This window comes from Delphinapterus leucas, chromosome X, assembly GCF_059928025.1.
Source record: "Delphinapterus leucas isolate spDelLeu-1000000601 "Yukka" chromosome X, BTC_Dleu_Yukka2, whole genome shotgun sequence".
Lineage (NCBI taxonomy): Eukaryota > Metazoa > Chordata > Mammalia > Artiodactyla > Monodontidae > Delphinapterus > Delphinapterus leucas.
This window is the reverse complement of record NC_143150.1, coordinates 21,739,126-21,758,080: the sequence shown is the minus strand read 5'-3', so window position 1 is coordinate 21,758,080 and position 18,955 is coordinate 21,739,126. Positions and strand designations below refer to the sequence as shown.

General features: G+C 35.8%; 1 protein-coding gene across 1 annotated transcript in view; it reads right to left on the bottom strand.

Moving 5' to 3' along the window:
• The window catches only part of SMARCA1 (SNF2 related chromatin remodeling ATPase 1), a 71,497-nt gene that overhangs the window by 31,596 nt on the left and 20,946 nt on the right, over positions 1–18,955 (bottom strand). The window contains exons 11-17 of the mRNA XM_022561509.3: positions 17,694–17,920; positions 16,463–16,584; positions 13,653–13,688; positions 12,581–12,733; positions 10,156–10,288; positions 9,323–9,471; positions 7,046–7,165 (exon numbers count right to left, since the gene is read on the bottom strand). Of these exons, the coding sequence (XP_022417217.1) occupies positions 7,046–7,165; positions 9,323–9,471; positions 10,156–10,288; positions 12,581–12,733; positions 13,653–13,688; positions 16,463–16,584; positions 17,694–17,920 (940 nt within the window). The remainder of the gene's footprint in view (positions 1–7,045; positions 7,166–9,322; positions 9,472–10,155; positions 10,289–12,580; positions 12,734–13,652; positions 13,689–16,462; positions 16,585–17,693; positions 17,921–18,955) is intronic.

The following is an 18,955-nucleotide window of genomic DNA, read 5'->3' as shown; positions in this document are numbered from 1 at the left end:
AAAAAACTTGCTTTATAAATCACAGTTATACATCCCAACTTCCAAAACCTCATACTGTATACCAAGTTTAGGTGCAAGTGCAAGGATGGTTTTCTTTTTTTTTTAAGTAAGTTTGAAACTTAGCTCTTCCTTAGTGATTGAGAAGAATTTGCATAATCTGGTTAATATTTTATGTGAAAATAAATAAATAGCATCTAATATAGGAGGAAAACTAATATTGATTCTGGTAACTGTGTTAAGTGTATGAATTAGAAAGTAGCTGAAAGGCATAAATAATGAATATCAACATGACAGCCACATATCCCTTCAAATCAAGAGAAATTTTAAAATAAGACCTCTTGGTAAGGTAGCTGTGGGAAAAGCCAGTGGAATCAGAAAGACCTGAATTTGAAACCAGGTTCTGCCACTTTACCAACTGTATAACTCTGAAGAAATTATTTTCTCCATCTGTAAAATGGGAATAATAATAATACCTACTCTGAGGATTAAATGTGACCATATACGTGAAAGCATTAGGTAAACTGCCAAGAGTTAAATGTAAGTTATTATTAAATATCCAAAGTGGTGTGAACAATGATTTCGTAGCCTTACAAAACTTTACCCCAATATCAGCTAGAAAATGCAATTTAAAAGTCAATATACAAAAGTGACAATATAAAGTTCTGGAGTCTGTAGGTATGCTTTTCTAGTTCAGATATTTTTCTTGACTTCACAGTGCCTAGCCTACTACTTTTACACAAAAGAGGCCATTAATCTATTGGGCTGGCTAAAAGTTTTGTTTGGTTTTTTTCTGTAAGATGGCTCTAGTAGCACTTACTTGTCTTTAACTTCATTTGAAATAATTCTGTTAGATTGTATGTGACAGCTGTCATATCAGCGTGCATTTAAAAAAAAAGACTTATCAAAATTGGTGAATTTTTGTGTAGCCATTTTAACATTGAAGATGGAAGAAAAAAAGCAACATTTCCAGCATATTATACGTTATTTTTCAAGAAAGGTAGAAACGCAAAAAAAAAAGATTTGTGCAGTGTATGGAGAAGGTGCTGTGACTGATCGAACGTGTCAAAAGTGGTCTGCGAAGTTTCGTGCGGGAGATTTCTCACTGGACGATGCTCCACAGTCAGGTAGACCAGTTGGAGTTGATAGCGATCAAATCGAGTTATTGAGAACAATCAACGTTATACCACGCGGGAGGTAGCCAACATGCTCAAAATATTCAAATCAAGCACTGAAAATATTTGCACTAGGTTGGTTATGTGAATTGCTTTGATGTTCGAGTTCCACATAAGTTAAGCGAAAAAAACCTTCTTGACCATATTTCCGCTCTACTTAAACATAATGAAAATGTTCCATTTTAAAACAAATTGTGACGGGTGATGAAAAGTGGGTACTGTACAGTAATGTGGAATGGAAGAGATCGTGGGGCAAGTGAAATGAACCACCAACAACCACCCCAAAGGTCAGTCTTCATCCAAAGAAGGTGATGTTGTGTATATGGTGGGATTGGAAGGGAGTCCTCTGTTATGAGCTCCTTCTGGAAATCCAAACGATTAATTCCAACAAGTACTGCTCCCAATTAGACCAACTGAAAGCAGCACTCGATGATTAGTCAACAGAAAATGCATAATCTTCCATCAGGGTAACACAAGACCGCATGTTTCTTTGAGGACCAGACAAAAACTGTTACAGCTTGGCTGGGAAGTTCTGATTCATCTGCCGTATTCACCAGACATTGCACCTTCAGATTTCCAATTATTTTGGTCTTTACAAAATTCTCTTAATGGAAAAAAATTTCAATTCCCTGGAAGACTGTAAAAGGAACCTCGAACAGTTCTCTGCTCAAAAAGATAAAAAGTTTTGGGAAGATGGAATTATGAAGTTGCCTGAAAAATGCCAGAAGGTAGTGAAACAACAGGGTGAATACGTTGTTCAATGAAGTTCTTGGTGAAAATGAAAAATGTGTCTTTTATTTTTACTTAAAAACCGAAGGCACTTTTTGGCCAATCCAATACAATTAATGGTCCCACTCTATTTGACCTCATCTACAGGCTGAGTTCTAACCTTGTTATCACATTTTAAGAGTGGAAGATAAACTAAGATGACTAGAATGGTTAGAAATCATAAACTCTGTGTCTAGAGAAGTAAAGACTAAAGACAAAATGGTGGCATCCACATATGGAAAAGTCTATCAGATAGAAAAAAATGTTCTTTGTTGATCTATAAGATTAAAACCAACATGGAAAGTCACAAGAAAGTAGATTGCTACTCAATATAATTTAACAAATATGTCTTAAGTACCTATTTGCAAGTGTCAAGGATACAAAAATGAATAAAACAATCTCTTCCACCAAGGAGCTTATAAGCCAAATAAGAAGTATTTTGAGGTACTTCCCTGGTGGCACAGTGGATAAGACTCTGTGCTTCCAATGCAGGGGGCCCAGATTCAATCCCTGGTCAGGGAACTATATCCCACATGCATGCTGCAACTAAGAGTTTGCATGCCACAACTAAGAGTTTTTTGCATGCTACAACTAAGAAGCCCACCTGCCTCAACTAAGGAGCCCACGTGCCACAACTAAGGTGCCCGCCTGCCTCATCTAAGGAGCCTGTGTGCCACAACTAAGACCCGGTGCAACCAAATAAATAAATATTTTTTTTAAATAGAAGTATTCTGAGAACCAGAGAATATAACACAGTGAAATGAAATATCCTGAATAAGAATCCCAACATGACCGAGTTCAACCAGAGGTTGGATGGGGGGAAGAAAAAAAAACAGAGGCTAGATAACTGTCCTAGATGTTATCGATGGGATTTCTTAATCACAAACAAGGTTAGACTAAATGTCTCTTTTACCTCTAAAAGTTCACGAGATGGATAATGTGAGTTATGTAAGATGATGAGTTTTGTTTTGTTTTTCCCCTCAGATGGGTTAATGTGAGATGACAGCAATAGAAAAGATTTTTTTTTTTTTTTTTTTGCGGTACGCGGGCCTCTCACTGTTGTGGCCTCTCCCGTTGCGGAGCACAGGCTCCGGACGCACAGGCTCAGCAGCCATGGCTCACGGGCCTAGCCGCTCCGCGGCATGTGGGATCTTCCCGGACCAGGGCACGAACCCATGCCCCCTGCATCGGCAGGCGGACTCTCAACCACTGCGCCACCAGGGAAGCCCGAAAAGATATTTTTTAATAACCAATATTTATTTGTCTCAATTGGGATGAAAAATCAATAATAACTTAACTTTCTAAAAGTAATGTATTTGGCCATTTAACCTATACTTGTTTGAAGGTTTAGATATTCAAATGTGAAATAAGTATTAAAGGCCAATTCCTGGATTTTCAAAAACAGAATAAATCATGCTAAATTAGTTTGTTTTAGATAAGACTACATTAATACAAACTTATTCAGGTTAATTTATTCAGAATCAATTTCAGTCAATATGACTTAATTCACCAGGTATGGTTATAAACTAATGCAACTGGTTCGACAAATCTTATATAAAAATCTACCTCACTGTGCAATTTCCATATGTATGAACAACATTCTTGCAGGTTTTCAATTCTCTTCAAAGGACAGTATGAACTTATTTTATGAACCTATCTAGAAAATATGGAAAGACATAATAAAAATATAATTTCAACTCAGAATATTCAGAAAAAAATCTGATTTAGTCAGTCAATTATAAAAGTCATCATAATTGTTATCATTAAAATTTCTTTATATCTGTACATCATTATTTTGCTAGAATTAGAAACACAGGAAAACTTGTTATATTAGAAATGGACAAATATTTTACTAAGCCTAATTTTCCTCTAAGAAAGTAGGTAGGAAGCACCACTGATATTTAGACTTTTCACTGTTACTTTATAAAACACTTATAATAACAATAAGCCCAAGGGAATAATTGTAAAATTAATAAAATTCATATCACATAATGAGATCTAAAAAGCATATTAGGAAGGCAGTTTGCACTCTGTGTATGCAGGCTGTCACCTCCATCTCCTCAGAGTAAGCCATAAGTAGTCTGAATTAAGGTTATAGATAGAATAACCACATAGATTTTGGTCAAGATACTAAAAACTAACCAGAAATAATAATAGCAACAAAGCATTATCAACATACTAGTTGCAATGCAAATTAAAATGGCTCACCTCTGATTTTTCAGTAAAATCAATACCCAAGAATAAGCTTTTTTATTTTAAAAAATTCATTCTGTCAGTTAAAAAATATAACAGCTTTATAGAACAATTTGAGTAACAAAATAAAAATGATAGAATTGTATTATAACTCAAAAAATAACTCTCCTTGAGTCCATGTTGATATAAATAAAAGAGTACATAAATAAATGGGGAGAAGGGACAGCTCTTCCTTACAGAAAAATCCCAATTAATAAATGTAGATGGAATGAAGGAAATACAAAATTACCGTTAAGTAAACACTGCAATAACTATTGCAGGCAAACTCCACCAAGAGATACTAAAACCAGTGGGCAAAAATTTGAGGCGTATCTCCCCCCACCAAGATACTTATCAATTACAAAGGGATAAATGGGAACTCTACAGTGGAAAAAGCCAGCAGACATCACCTCAACAAAGTGACTAAGGTTACTGTCCCCAGTAACATGACATAGTGATGTCATATGTTCCCTGGTATGATGTACTGAGAAAGACGTAACATCCCTTCCAACACATTCTTGCTAAAAATGCATAATGTCAATCAAATCATGAAAAAAATGTCGAACAACCCCAAAGTGAGATTCAAACTACAAGACAACTGAACAATACTCTTCAAGAGGGTCAAGGTCATGAAAAACAAAGAAAGACTGAGAACTATCACAGATTAGAAGAGACCAAGGAGACACAGCAACAAAATGCAATGTGGGTCAAGAGAATGAGAAGACAAGACACAGACTGGGAGAAATTGTTTGCAAAAGACATATCTGATGAGAGACTATTATCCAAAATATACAAAGAACTCTTAAAACTCAACAATAAGAAAACAACCATTCTGATTTTTAAATGGGCGAAAGATCTGAGGAGACACTTCCCTGATGAAATATACAGATGGCAAATAAGCAAATGAAAAGATGCTCCCCATCATATGTCATCAGTGAAATGCAAACTAAAACAAAGACATACTACTACACACCTACTAAAATGGCAAAAATCCAGAACACTGTCAACACCAAATGCTGGTGAGAATGTGGCGCAACAGGAACTCTCATTCACTGCCCACGGGAATGTAAAATAGTATGGCCACTTTGGAAGACAGGTTGGCAGTTTCTTACAAAATTAAACATACTCTTACCATACAGTCCAACAATCGTGCTCCTTGGGATTTACCCAAAGGAGTTGAAAATCTATGTCCACACAAAAACCTGCACACAAATGTTTATGGCAGCTTTATTCATAATTATCAAAACTTGGAAGCAACCAAGATGTCCTTCAGTAGATAAATGCATAAATAAGCTGTAGTACATCCAGAAAATGGAATATAACTCAACACTACAAAGAAATGAGCTATCAAGCCATGAAAAGACATGAAGGAACTTTAAATGCATATTACTAAGTGAAAGAAGCCAATTGGAAAAGGCTACATACTGTATGATTCCAACTATATAATATTCTGGAAAGGGCAAGACTATGGAGAAAGTGCAAAGATCAGTTGTTGCTAGGGGTTGACAGGAGGGTGGGATTAACAGGCAGCACACAGAGGGTTTTTAGGGCAGTGAAACTATTCTGGATATCATAATGGTGGATACCAGTCATTTATACATTTATCCAAACCCACAGGCTGTACAACACCAAAAGTGAATCCTAATGTAAACGATGGACTTTGAATGATAATGATGTCAGTGTAGGTTCGACTGGTGTGGGATGTTGACAGTGGAGGAAGCTGCTGGGGGGAGGCAGATGGAATATGGGAAGTCTTTGTATTTTCCACTTGATTTTGCTATGAACCTAAAACTGCTCTTAAAAATAAAACTCTGTTTTTAAAAACTGCAATGTGGGATCCTGGATTATAAACCCTGGAACAGGGAGAGGACATTAGGGGGAAAACATGTTAATTTCCTGGACTTGCTCACTGTAATATGATTAAGTAAATTGCTAACATTAGGGGAAGCTGAGTGAAGGATATATGTGAACTCTTTACTAGTTTTTGCAATAAAGTCTGAAGTCATTTGAAAATTAAAAGTTTTAAAAATTACAGCCATAATTTCAGTTTAAACAGACAAAATAAATAAAATTCCCATTTCTTCAAGAGACCTTTGTTGTCCATGAAGTATATTACAGGGCATTCTTTTATAAATGAGACCACCTGTAACAAAGTCCTTCTGGCATTTAAGTAACTATATGTTAACAATAATATTATCACTAATATAATTAATACTAAGTGCTACATATTTTGTTCTAATTACTCTATAATGTAATTACTCCAACCTCCATTTGATAGGTGAAAAAACTGATTATCCAAAGTCACTTAATTATGGTTACCAAACGGGAAAGGAGGGGAAGGATAAATTAGGAGTTTGGGATTAACATATACACACTACTACATATCAAATAGATAACCAACAAAGACCTACTGTACGGCACAGGGAACTATACTCAATATTTTGTAATAACCTATAAGGGAAAAGAATCTGAAAATAATACATATGTATGTATAACTGAATCGCTTTGCTGTATACCTAAAAGTAACACAACATCGTAAATCAACTATACTTCAATACAAAAAAATTTAAGTCAATTAGTGATCGAGTTGTGATTTCAGCTTTAGAATCCAGGAACTCAACCACATCCTATGCTGCTTCTCAAAAACAAAAGTGGTGGTAGTGGTAGTAGCAGCAACGGCAAAAATGATGTTGATGGTGGTGGTAATAATAATAATAATAAACCAGCCCTTAGATAAGATCATTTTGACATACATCACTTTCACTCTGTAGCACAGTATTATGATAGGTAAGTGCCAGTGTTTTGTTAAATATATAATTGTTACGGGAAGAAATGCTAATCTGAGAATCTAATGGTTGAGTGTAAAAAGTTACCTTCTGTTTTTCTCTATAATCTTCTCCTTCAAACTTGTACAAACTTTGTTCGGTGTCCATTCTAAAATTTCTCAGAGAAGACTCTCCCATTTTCTGCAAGCGTTCATTCATCTCTGCAGTCTAAAGTTGAATGCATTGAAATTAGAAAATTATCACTGAATTACTTATAAAAATCTGTGGATTTTCTAACTTTTTAAAAGTCAGGTTTTGATATGAAATATGCAGTCTGTTAATTTACAAGGTAATAATGCAATGTTAACATCAAACTTGAATATAAATTTAATTTGCCCCAAGTATTTTAAATACTTAAATGGCTCTTAAGTGTTCTCACTTAGGCTTTCTTTAAAATCTTTTGTCATTGAAAATGTAGCCATATTATAATTTCTGCTGCATAATTTTAATGGGACACATGGCTAATGCTAAAACAAAGGCAAACTTGGATTAAACAACACATTTGCACACTAACATGAAACACAGTAACACAAGATTGTTCAAATTCCAACATATGACTTCAGATACATGAAAAGGTACTAAATATCACTAATCGTCAGGGAAATGCAAATCAAAGCTACAATGAGATATCACCTCACACCTGTTAGAATGGCCATCATCAAAAAGTCTACAAATAATAAATGCTGGAGAGGATGTGGAGAAAAGGGAACCCTCCTACACTGTTGGTGGGAGTGTAAATTGGTTAAGGCAATGTAGAAAACAGTATGGAGGTTCCTCAAAAAATTAAAAATAGAGCTACCATATGATCCAGCAATTCCAAATTCCACTCCTGGGAATTTATTTGAAGGAAATGAAGACACTAACTTGAAAAGATACCTACCTGCACCCCCATGTTCGTTACAGCACTATTTACAATAGCCAAGACATGGAAACAACCTAAGCGCCCATCGATGGATGAATGGATAAAGAAAATGTGGTGTAAATGTATACAATGGAACATTACTCAGCCATTAAAGAGAAGGAGATCCTGCCATTTGAGACAACGTGGATGGACCTTGAGGCTATTATGCTAAATGAAATAAGTCAGACAGAGAAAGAAAAATACCATATGATCTCACTGATATGTGGAATCTAAAAAAAAGAAAACCTAACTCATAGACCCAGAGAACAGATTGGCTGGTTGCCAGAGGTGGGGGGTGGGAGGTCAGTTATAAAATAAATAAGTGCTGGGGCTATAATATAAATGTATGGAGATATAGCCTCAGAAACAAAAAATAGTCTGAAAAGTAAATTCGACCAATTTACAGGAAATACAGTACATAAGTGAACATGGTAAAATACCCCGTGGGGATGGAATCAGCAAAATCTAGACTGTGAGCAACTCAAAAGGCAAACAATCCAGTTTCTTCACCAAATAAATTACAAGGGAAATAATACATAAATGGAGGGAGAACCTACAGATTAAAAAAGATACATATGACATATCAACCAATGACAATGTATAGACCTTATATGCATTCTGATTTTTAAAAAAGTTTTAAAAAAGTTTAGCTACTTCTGAGATAATTGGAAATTTGAATTATAACTGGATTTTTGCTGTTAAAGAATTATTGGGGTTTTTCAGGTGGGACAATGCCATCATGGTTATGTTTTTAAAGAGTTCTTATACTTTAGAAATACATAGTGAAATATTTACAGCTGAAATGATATGGCTGAGATTTGCTCCCAAATAATCCAGGAAGGGGGAAGATGAACTGGGGATGTGAATGGGGCAGGAAATGGTTGTTGGAAACAGGTGATAAGTACATGGGGGTTCATTACACTATTCTGTCTACTTTTGCTTATGTTTGAAATTATCCATAATAATTTGTGAAAAAAGGTAAATTCAACACAGAATTGCAATATTCTGAAACAGCTTATTATACTTTAACAAATAATGTTTTAATATTTTACAAAACGTTCACAAAAGTTTCAGTTAACACAATGTAGCAGTAGATAATTTCTAATCCCATGCAAAAAAGTCACAAAAATGCAGTCCTGATACAAGTGATTAAACACAACATTTTTTGGGCTTTTAAGTAGAGTAAATACCAATATTATAAGCATGAGATATAAGGTCACTCAATTTTAAACTCCGGTTCTTACTCTTCTCACCAAAAATTAAACTAAAAAAAACCCTAAATTATCCCTGGATATAAATCCACAAATTCTTAGAACACGAGTCATTTGAAACGTGCATTTGAAACAACACACTACAATAATCATGCTGAAATAAACTGATGTTAAAGCAATCCATCATGAAAACAAAATGCCATTTTAACTAACCTTCTTTTCCCCTCTTTCCAGAAGAGTTGTAATGTCTTCATCTGTCAGCTCACTTTCTTTAGAAGCAAAAACATGGGTGGCTCCATGACGTATCATTTGTAACATTTCCTCTTTTGCCATCTTGTTAGACTGCTGGTCAATAAGTCTTCCTGATAATAAAAATAAAAGTTGTATATATTCAATGATATTCCAGAGAAAGCATAGCGTATTAGTTCTAATCAGAAACTACTACATTTAAACATAAGTAAAACTTTAGTGAGCTTTAAAGTAATTTTTTAAATGAACAACCCTGCAAGTTTTTCTTCTACCATACCTTCTATTTCAATATGAATTTCCTTCTATAAAATTCAGTTAAAACATAGAAGGACAGAAACATTTTTTCATGTTCAAACTTCATTTCTCAGATCAAATTTTTCTGTATGAAAAGGCACCCTCTAACACATGTTTTAAAATTCTTATACCAAACATTTTATCTGCTAAATAATACCAAGTACTTCAAAAGACATGCCACTGACATTCAGCTATAAGCTAGTGATGTTCAAGTACCTACTCCATATACTGAATGCCAGGTTTCAAAATAGGCAGATTTAAATTAGCATTTTTTTTTAATTTGTCTTTTTTCTTTTTTTTTTTTTTTTAAACATCTTTATTGGGGTATAATTGCTTTACAATTGTGTGTTAGTTTCTGCTTTATAACAAAGTGAATCAGTTGTCTTTTTTCTTTTACTAAGTTTGCAGATTTGGGTCAACTTTCATTAAAAGTAGTCTCCTCTGAAGAAAACTGCACGTGTTTTTCAAAAAAAGCACCTAATTCAGTTTACACGTATAAATACCTTGTTGTATGACAATTGAGTCAAGTCTCAGTTTTATCTCAGCTCTTTCAACAATCCTTTCTTCAACGGTGTTGTCGGTGATGAGACGAAATACACGTACTGGCTTCTTCTGACCGATACGATGTGCCCGATCCTAGTAGAAAAAAATCCTAATATAAGACATTGGGTATTCTGGATAAAACGTATGGTATAGCCAGCTTATGCTATAAAATTCTGAAAATAAAAATTAGTTCCTGATCTCTCTAGACCTGCCATTTTTGAAACGAGGGTAAAGAATATTAAGAATATCTAGAGACCCCTGGGAACACAGAAATCTGCAAATATTCTGCCGTACCATTAATGGAAATTTCCAGAAGGACAACAGACAAAACCCCTTTAAGATGAGGACTAAAGAGAGCTGAAAGCTTCTGGATTAAGTTACTAAGTAACTTTAAGCCATTAAATACAAACATCTTCCACACTAGCAAGGAGTTTTTTAAGTGAGGGGCAAATTAGTTAATAAGGGTTGCTTTGGTGGCAAAGTCAGCTTTCTGTCATCAGCAAGCAGTTCTTTCTGTTTACTGAGGCAATTCAGGGATCTGTAGTAAAGGGTCATAAAAATTAATGGGTTATTAATACCCTTACTGTATGGTCTTGAACTGGTCCTATAGTTTACAGTTGGTAAAGGTGTGACAGGTGGCAAGTTCTGATAACATATAAACAGCTAGGGGGAGTGGTTTTGTTTTTGTTTTAAACATGTTTATTGGAGTATAATTGCTTTACAATGGTGTGTTAGTTTCTGCTTTATAACAAAGTGAATCAGTTATACATATGTCCCCATATCTCTTCCCTATTGCATCTCCCTCCCTCCCACCCTCCCTATCCCACCCTCCCTATCCCACCCCTCTAGATGGTCACAAAGCACCGAGCTGATCTCCCTGTGCTATGCGGCTGCTTCCCACTAGCTATCTATTTTACGTTTGGTAGTGTATATATGTCCATGCCACTCTCTCACTTTGTCCCAGCTTCCCCTTCCCCTTCCCCATATCCTCAAGTCCATTCTCTAGTAGGTCTGTGTCTTTATTCCCATCTTGCCCCTAGGTTCTTCATGACTTTTTTTTTTTTTTTTTTTTTTTAGCAGCCACTATGGAGAACAGTATGGAGGTTCCTTAAAAAACTAAAAAGAGAACTACCATACGACCCAGCAATCCCACTACTGGGCATATACCCTGAGAAAACCATAATTCAAAAAGAGTCATGTACCAAAATGTTCATTGCAGGGGGAGTGTCTTTAAAACACAAGAAGCTGCCAGGGCAAATAGGTGAAGGGAGGAGGCTGGTTGAGAAAAAAAAAATCAAAGAAACAGGGTTCAAAACAGCCCTTGTGCTAAATATAAAAACACTAGAGCCAGTAACAGTTTCAACACAGCACACTGGGAGAGAATGCAACACCCCTACACATATTTACATTTCAAACTCAAATCAGTAAATCGTGAAAGATCAGCTATCCTCTAACACTTTTAAGGAAATAAAGTGTCACCAGTAAGTTTTCCAGTTCAGTAACACTGTAACTTACTGGGGCTTACTCCAACTTAGTCACATCAAACATGCAGTTTGGTACCTAAAGCAGTAACAATTATGCCAAAGCATGTGGATTTCAAAATGTCCCGATGGTCAATATTTTCAATTCTCTATTATAAAAGAAAAGGGACGACTTCTAAGCTCTGCCTCATTGGCATATGACTTTAATCGTTTCCAAAGACAGTCAGTTGTCCCATAAATTCCTGGGATTTTGAATGCATAGCTATGTTTTATCTTTTTACCTCTGAAATTATATATATATCTCAAAACTTGAGTCACAGTGACTCAAGTTGTAGCTCTAGTTCAATAAATGATACCATGATGAAAGGTGAGAAAAGCTCCCTGAATCTTTTTTAAACATAGAGTAGTTTCTGATGGTGTCCTTAGGTAGCAAATGTTTTCCTGGAATATATTCCTTTGTTACCTTTTTACATTCTTGCCCCAATTGTTTTATAACAGAAATTAAAACCCTATCTCTCCCAATTTCAGTGCTAAGGATTTTGATATATTTAGTTGTTAAGGAAATTAATACTGAAAGACTAATTTTTAAACCCTTTTCATTAAAACATATGTATGTGCCCTCTTCAATATTTAGGAGTGGGAAAAAATGACATTTCTATTTCATGATAAAAGCCAAAATCAACACACAAATGCTATAGTTGCGCTTGGGGTGTATTTGTTTTTGTTTTGTTTGTTTTTTGCAATTAGCACAGCAACTTTGTTTTCCAGAAAAATCTATTTTAACAACTACAAAATCCCCCAAAGATTGTTGTTACCCTTTTATCATAAATTACCTTTGTGCTGTATAAATAACAATAGTTTTCTGAGCTAAGGTAAATTTCTGATACCATTAAAGATTACTAACCATAGCTTGTAGATCAACCTGTGGATTCCAGTCTGAGTCATATAGTATAACCACATCAGCACTTGCCAAGTTAATTCCAAGACCTCCAGCCCTGGTACTCAGCATAAAGATGAATTTGCTACTATTAGGAACATTAAAGGCCTCTATTGCTTCCTTTATTTAATTGACAGGAGATGGAAGAAAAAGAGAGAAAAATCAAATTATATTACCAGAGTCCTTAAGAAAGAAATAAACATTTTAACACGCATGCTCAAAACCCCACTTTGTAATATTCTTCCACCTTCAAAAATATTTAAGCATCTATCTATAAACTGTACTATGTGTACAGTAAAAAGTGTATTACATAACGTTCCTAACCTTTAGAAGCTTACATCAATAAAAAGAACAATCACAAAGACAAATTTAACTAAGCAAGTAATCAATCATTTAAATTATTTTAAAATAATAATAGTGAAAATGTTTTAATTGAGTCGGAGCTAAAATATATCTAGGGGGTAAAATGTCAGATATCTCAACTTCATTCCCATTAATTTATGAAGAATTAATAAAGAAGGTATAGAAGACCAACGAAGAGAGATAAAAGTTTAGAAATGGGAATGAGAGCAACAGATAGAGGGGAAGGTAAGTAGATTTATTTCCATATGGTGAAAAGGAGCAAACAGGGAAGTAATGAGGAAAATCAGGAAGGTAATCCAGGGATATTCAGTGAAGAGTCTTAAAAATTAATAGGATGTTAATATCCTTGCTATATAAAGATCTCATACAAATTAATTAGAAAGAAACACTAAGACCACAATAGAAAAATGAGGAAAAAAAGGACAGTACACAAAAGAACAAGTACGAATGGCTAATAAACACAAGAATAATGTTCAATCTCACTAGTAATCAAATAAATGCAAATTAAAACAACATAATACCATTTTTTAAAGATTAAAAAAATGATATACTCAATGTTGACGAGGGGGCGGTGAGACGGGCACTCTCATACATTGCTGCTGGGAGTGTAAATTGGTACAACCTTTCTGGAAAGCAATTTGGCAATATGCATCAAGAGTCTTAAAAGTGTTCATACCCTTTGACCCAGTAATTCCACTTCTAGGAATTTATCCTAAGGAAATAATCAGAGATGGGCACAAAGATTTATGTATAAGGACTTTTACTTAAGCATTATTTATAATAGTGAAAAATTGGAAACAACCTGAATGATCAACAATAGGGGGATAAATTATTTATTGTATGTCCACAGGATGAAATATTACACTAAAATTATTTTTACAATGATATTTTTTACTGATATAGGAAAGTACAATATAATGTTGAGTAAAAAGTATCAGGATACTGAACTTCATATGTAGTGTATAGAGTATAATATTAATTATTTATATATTATATATGCATAAAAAGATTGGCCAGAAATACTTTTCTTCTCAAGATTTCCTTGGCAATCATATATTACTTTCATAATCGCAAAATACAGGAAGTTCTATTTTTAAGGAATGGAATGGCATGGTCAAAAGTTGCAGACAGAGAAGGTGACTCTGCCGCAGTCCATACAGCATGTAGAGGGGGCAGTACAGAAAGCAGCATGGTGTAGTGAGAGGCAATTTGGTGTAGAGGAAATAGCAAAAACCTGGGCGTGAATCATAACTCTACCATTTATTATACATGTGGTTCTCAGCAAGCATTTAACCTCTCTGAGACACAGTTTCAAGTGGAGAAAATTATGCCAATACTTTACTGGGCTGCTGGGAGAATTCAGCTGGAACTCTAAGTTGCCTAGCTCATAGTCGTTGCTTGACAAATGTTAGTTCCTTTCCCCATAAAAGTGAGGAGCTAGCTGAATTTAGCTGTAGCAATGGAGAAAGGGCAAATCCAGCTGCTATTGAGAAAGAATTGCTTATTAACAGCTCGCAAACAAATCGAGTAAGGAATTAAAGGTAGTCTTCCCCTTCTTACTAGGAAAATAGATGAAATGCTTGTCTGAACAACAACATAATGGCAAGGCAGGACATTTCCAAAGCAAAACGAACAGCTCTCACTTTGCTATATCTTTTTTGTTTTAAAGATTCTTTTTTTGATGTGGACCGTTTTTAATGTCTTCATTGAATTTGCTACAATATTGCTTCTATTTTATGTTTTGGATTTTTGGCTGCAAGGCATGTGGGATCTTAGCTCCCTAGCCAGGGATCGAACCCGCACCCCCTGCACTGGAAGGCAAAGTCTCAACCACTGGACCGCCAGGGAAGTCCCTCACTTTGCTATATCTAAAGTCAAAGCATGTGATTCAAAGTCTCTGAAAGGAGAACATTATTTAACATTTTAAGAAACCAGATAATTGGAGCATAATTAGGTAAACTCCACATTATTCATGAGCAGAGAGATTAGACAGAAATGCAAATTGGCTATTTGAGATCAGAAAGCACCTACTCTTCTGCCTTAGTATCATCTTCATTCCAGGAAGAAGGGCCATCTTGAATGGTACTATGCTTAATGTGGATTTGGAGAAATCCATTCCCAGGAATAAATCAGCAAAAGCCCAATAAAGATTCAAGTTACCATTTCAGAGACGGTAAAAGACTAAAGAGCAGGGAACAGTATAAGCTTTGAAACGTCCTCATTTATAAATATTACCACAACTGTTTTCGCACAGTGGGTAGCAGGGAAACCCTTAATGTGAAAAGGGCCTGTGCTCCTGCTGTGGACACTATCGTACACTATGCCAGGTTTCACTAAGGAGGCACACAAGGGACAGAGTGCCCACTGCAGCTATGGAAGGAGAGGGACACAGGCTGAGAGTCTTTGTGGCCTGAGAAGGGGTCCTAGAGCTGAGAGGTGAAAACGCCTGTGTGCACTTTCATGACCTGTGGGCTATACTGCACTACATAGTACAAAAACTCTGTTCATACATATTATATGCAGTGATCCTCACAACACTGTCAGGAAAACAGAAGCCTACGCATTAATATTACCCTTATAATAAAGAGTCAAAGATACTGAGGCTCAGAGGATTAAATAGCTTGCACGCATAGTGGTGGAGTTGGTGTTAAGTTCAGGTCTTCTGAAACCAAGTTCAATGCATTTTCCACTATACCATGAAATCACGATCTCTGCCCAGAGCATGAGTATAGACTTAAAACAGAGGCCAAAGACAGAGCCCTGAAGGATCACAGAAAAGAGAAGATAAATTAGCAAAGCCCTGTCCCTCAAAAAAAAGAGTGCTTTAAAGGGCTTAAAATACATTAGACCCCTGACATTCATGAGAAATCATCTAAAAATCTTCAAGAATTTCCAAATTACAGAAAACTAGTGGGTGCTAGGCAGGCTTCCTCATTAGCTAAGTGACTCATTCCTGCACACCAACCTTTTAGTACTCCAAAATCCAAGTGCATGATAAGCTCCTACACCTATGGTGTCCCATTTCAGTTGTACAAAATTTCTGTAAGACTGAGATCATTCCCTTTACAAATTACTGTCTCATGAGTCTATGGTTGCTCATAAATTGAAACAATCTCAACTGTTAAGCTCCATGAATGGCGAGGCTCTAATGTAGGAGGCAAATCAAGAAAAGAAAATGACATAGAATCAGGGGTCAAAGAGTAAACTGAGAAACAAGTAGTCAAAAGGCCAGAGACAGCAGTGATTAGAGGAGGTAAGGATGCAATAGATAACTTAGGATGTCTTTGAAAACCTTGGAAAGAATGATTTTTAAAGAGCCAGTGTAATGGAAGTCCAGCTAAAGATCTCAAAGAGAGAGAGATGGTAGTGAGAAATTCAATGCACCTAGCTAAAGAAAAGGCCAAAGTTCAAAACTACCTAATGATGAAAAACGTGGCTTAATTGAACTCTGATTTTTCAAGTCTTGTTTTATTTTCTCTTCCTCACCTCTCTTTCTTCATGTGGGGTTTGTCCATCCAGTCGACAATACTCGTAACCACGCCACATACAATAATCCTCCAAAATGTCCAGCAAGCGAGTCATCTGGCTAAAAATGAGAACCCTTGAACCTAAAACATTTCACCAAAAAAAGCAAGTTGTTCATCTTGTGTAAAACTAACTTGAAAGTTACAAAAATAAAAGTAAACATCATATGCAATATAAATATATAGCACATAAACACTCCACTAACCACACACACACACACACACACCTTCAAGGGATACTATACAGAAGTATGCATTTGTTGAGTTACACATTTTTAAGGTCTTCAAAATCCTCCACACATATTGAGATGATTTTAAATCTTCCCTTACTAGAAATAGAGACACAGATGTAGAGAACAAACGTCTGGACACCAAGAGGGAGGAAGTGGTGGGTTGAATTGGGAGATTGAGATCGACATATATACACTAATATGTATAAAACAGATAACTAATAAGAACCTTCTGTATAAAAAAATAAATAAAATTTAAATGATAAAAAATAAAGTAAAATAAATTTTAAAAATAATAAATAAATAAAATAAAATCTGCCTTTACTCCATCCTGAGGATGTTTCTAGTCTCTCATCCTCAGTAGATACACCCTCATGCTGCTTCCAAGCTTCTCTTCCTAACATACAAGTCTGATCACATCACTGTCCACAGCCAAATGTCCTATGACCACCCCCACCACCTTCAAAATAGTCCAAACTCCTTAAATCATAGTGTAAAAGGCCTTTTGTAATGGCCCCATCCATCTTCCCAGACTCATCCACTGCCACTCTACCCAAATACCACAAGCTCTACATTCCCTTCTTTCACACCTCTGCTTCACTGAAGATGTGGAACACCCTTCCCTTCCTTTTTCTCATGGTTTACTCCTACACGTTCTCCCGTGCTCACCTCAAACATCATCTTTGTGAGGACTTCCCCAACTCCCAATCTCTCAGCATATCACAGCACTATCACAGTGACCTGCAACTATTCCTCCTCACTGTACTGTGAGCATCTACAAGGCAAGGACTGTTGTCTTGTGCATCTTTGTATACCCAGCCCATAGGACAATTCCTGACAAACAGTAAATACTCAACAATGTGTGCTGAACAAGTGAATGAATGAATGACAAATGATTATGCAAAATGTTATTCATATACAATATTAAGTTACTTCACATTAATTTGAAGATTTGTAACTCACCCTGTTCCTTGAGTTTGGCCAACAGTTTATCAAGAACTACCATTTTACCACTGTTGCTAACAACGTGCTCATCAGTGGTATACGGTGGACCAGGTTCAGCACCATCAAACAGGTAAGGGTGATTACAACACTTTCGAAGCTGCATCAGAATGTTTAAGAGCCGCATCTTGTCCATTTTGCCAGCAGAGTTTAGAACATCAATATCTTTCATCAGGATTTTTGTATACCTAAAATTTTAAACTATAATTAATCATCAACTATTATAAAGGCTTAATGCCATCAAGAAATGTCCCTTTGGAAAAAAATTAATGTCCTTTTGGTGAACTGCTTAGATTCCTATTTAAAGAAAAACAAAAAGATTTGATTTGAGACTAAATTTGATCAGCAAAACCAAAAAATAGTGACAATCTGAATATTTTAACTTGTATGTTGCCTGTAAACCTATTTCCTCCTGCTTTATCCATTGCTAAAAATTGCCATCAGCTGATAACAATTCAGACAACTACATCTGATAATTATTAATATTTAATAACTACAATATTTGCTGAAAGTTGGTATCTGGCTTTTACTTGTTTGAGTTAAAAACAATTGCAGGGCTTCCCTGGTGGCGCAGTGGTTGAGAGTCCGCCTGCCGATGCAGGGGACATGGGTTCGTGCCCCGGTCCGGGAGGATCCCACATGCCGCGGAGCGGCTGGGCCCGTGAGCCATGGCCGCTGAGCCTGCGCGTCCGGAGCCTGTGCTCCGCAATGGGAGAGGCCACAACAGTGAGAGGCCCACGTACCGCAAAAAAAAAAAAAAAAAACAATTGCAATTTTTTATACCTGTCTTCATAGGTCATTTTTTTCTGATCCTATAAACATTTTTATTGTCTTTTCTAGACCTTCACCCAGGAGAAAACAGACCTACATATCCACCTGGACAGTAATAATATTTAATTATAACGACGGCCAACTTGTACTGAGTGCAAGTGCCAGGTATATGAATCATCTTGTTAAATCTTTACAACTCCAAGATAAGTACTAGGGTCACTGCCATTTTACAGATGGAAATTCAGGCAGCTAAAAGAAGTGAAACAATTTATTCAGAGCCACAGAAAGGGACAAAGCGAGGGTTTGATCTTAACGTCTGAGTCCAGAGAAATATACTCTTTACCACTCCTCTATACTGGCTTCAATAATAGAGAAGTCACTGTATATTATAAATTATCTAATTTTATTTATATAAGCAACACTTTGCTTCTCTTAGTAGCATTATTACATTA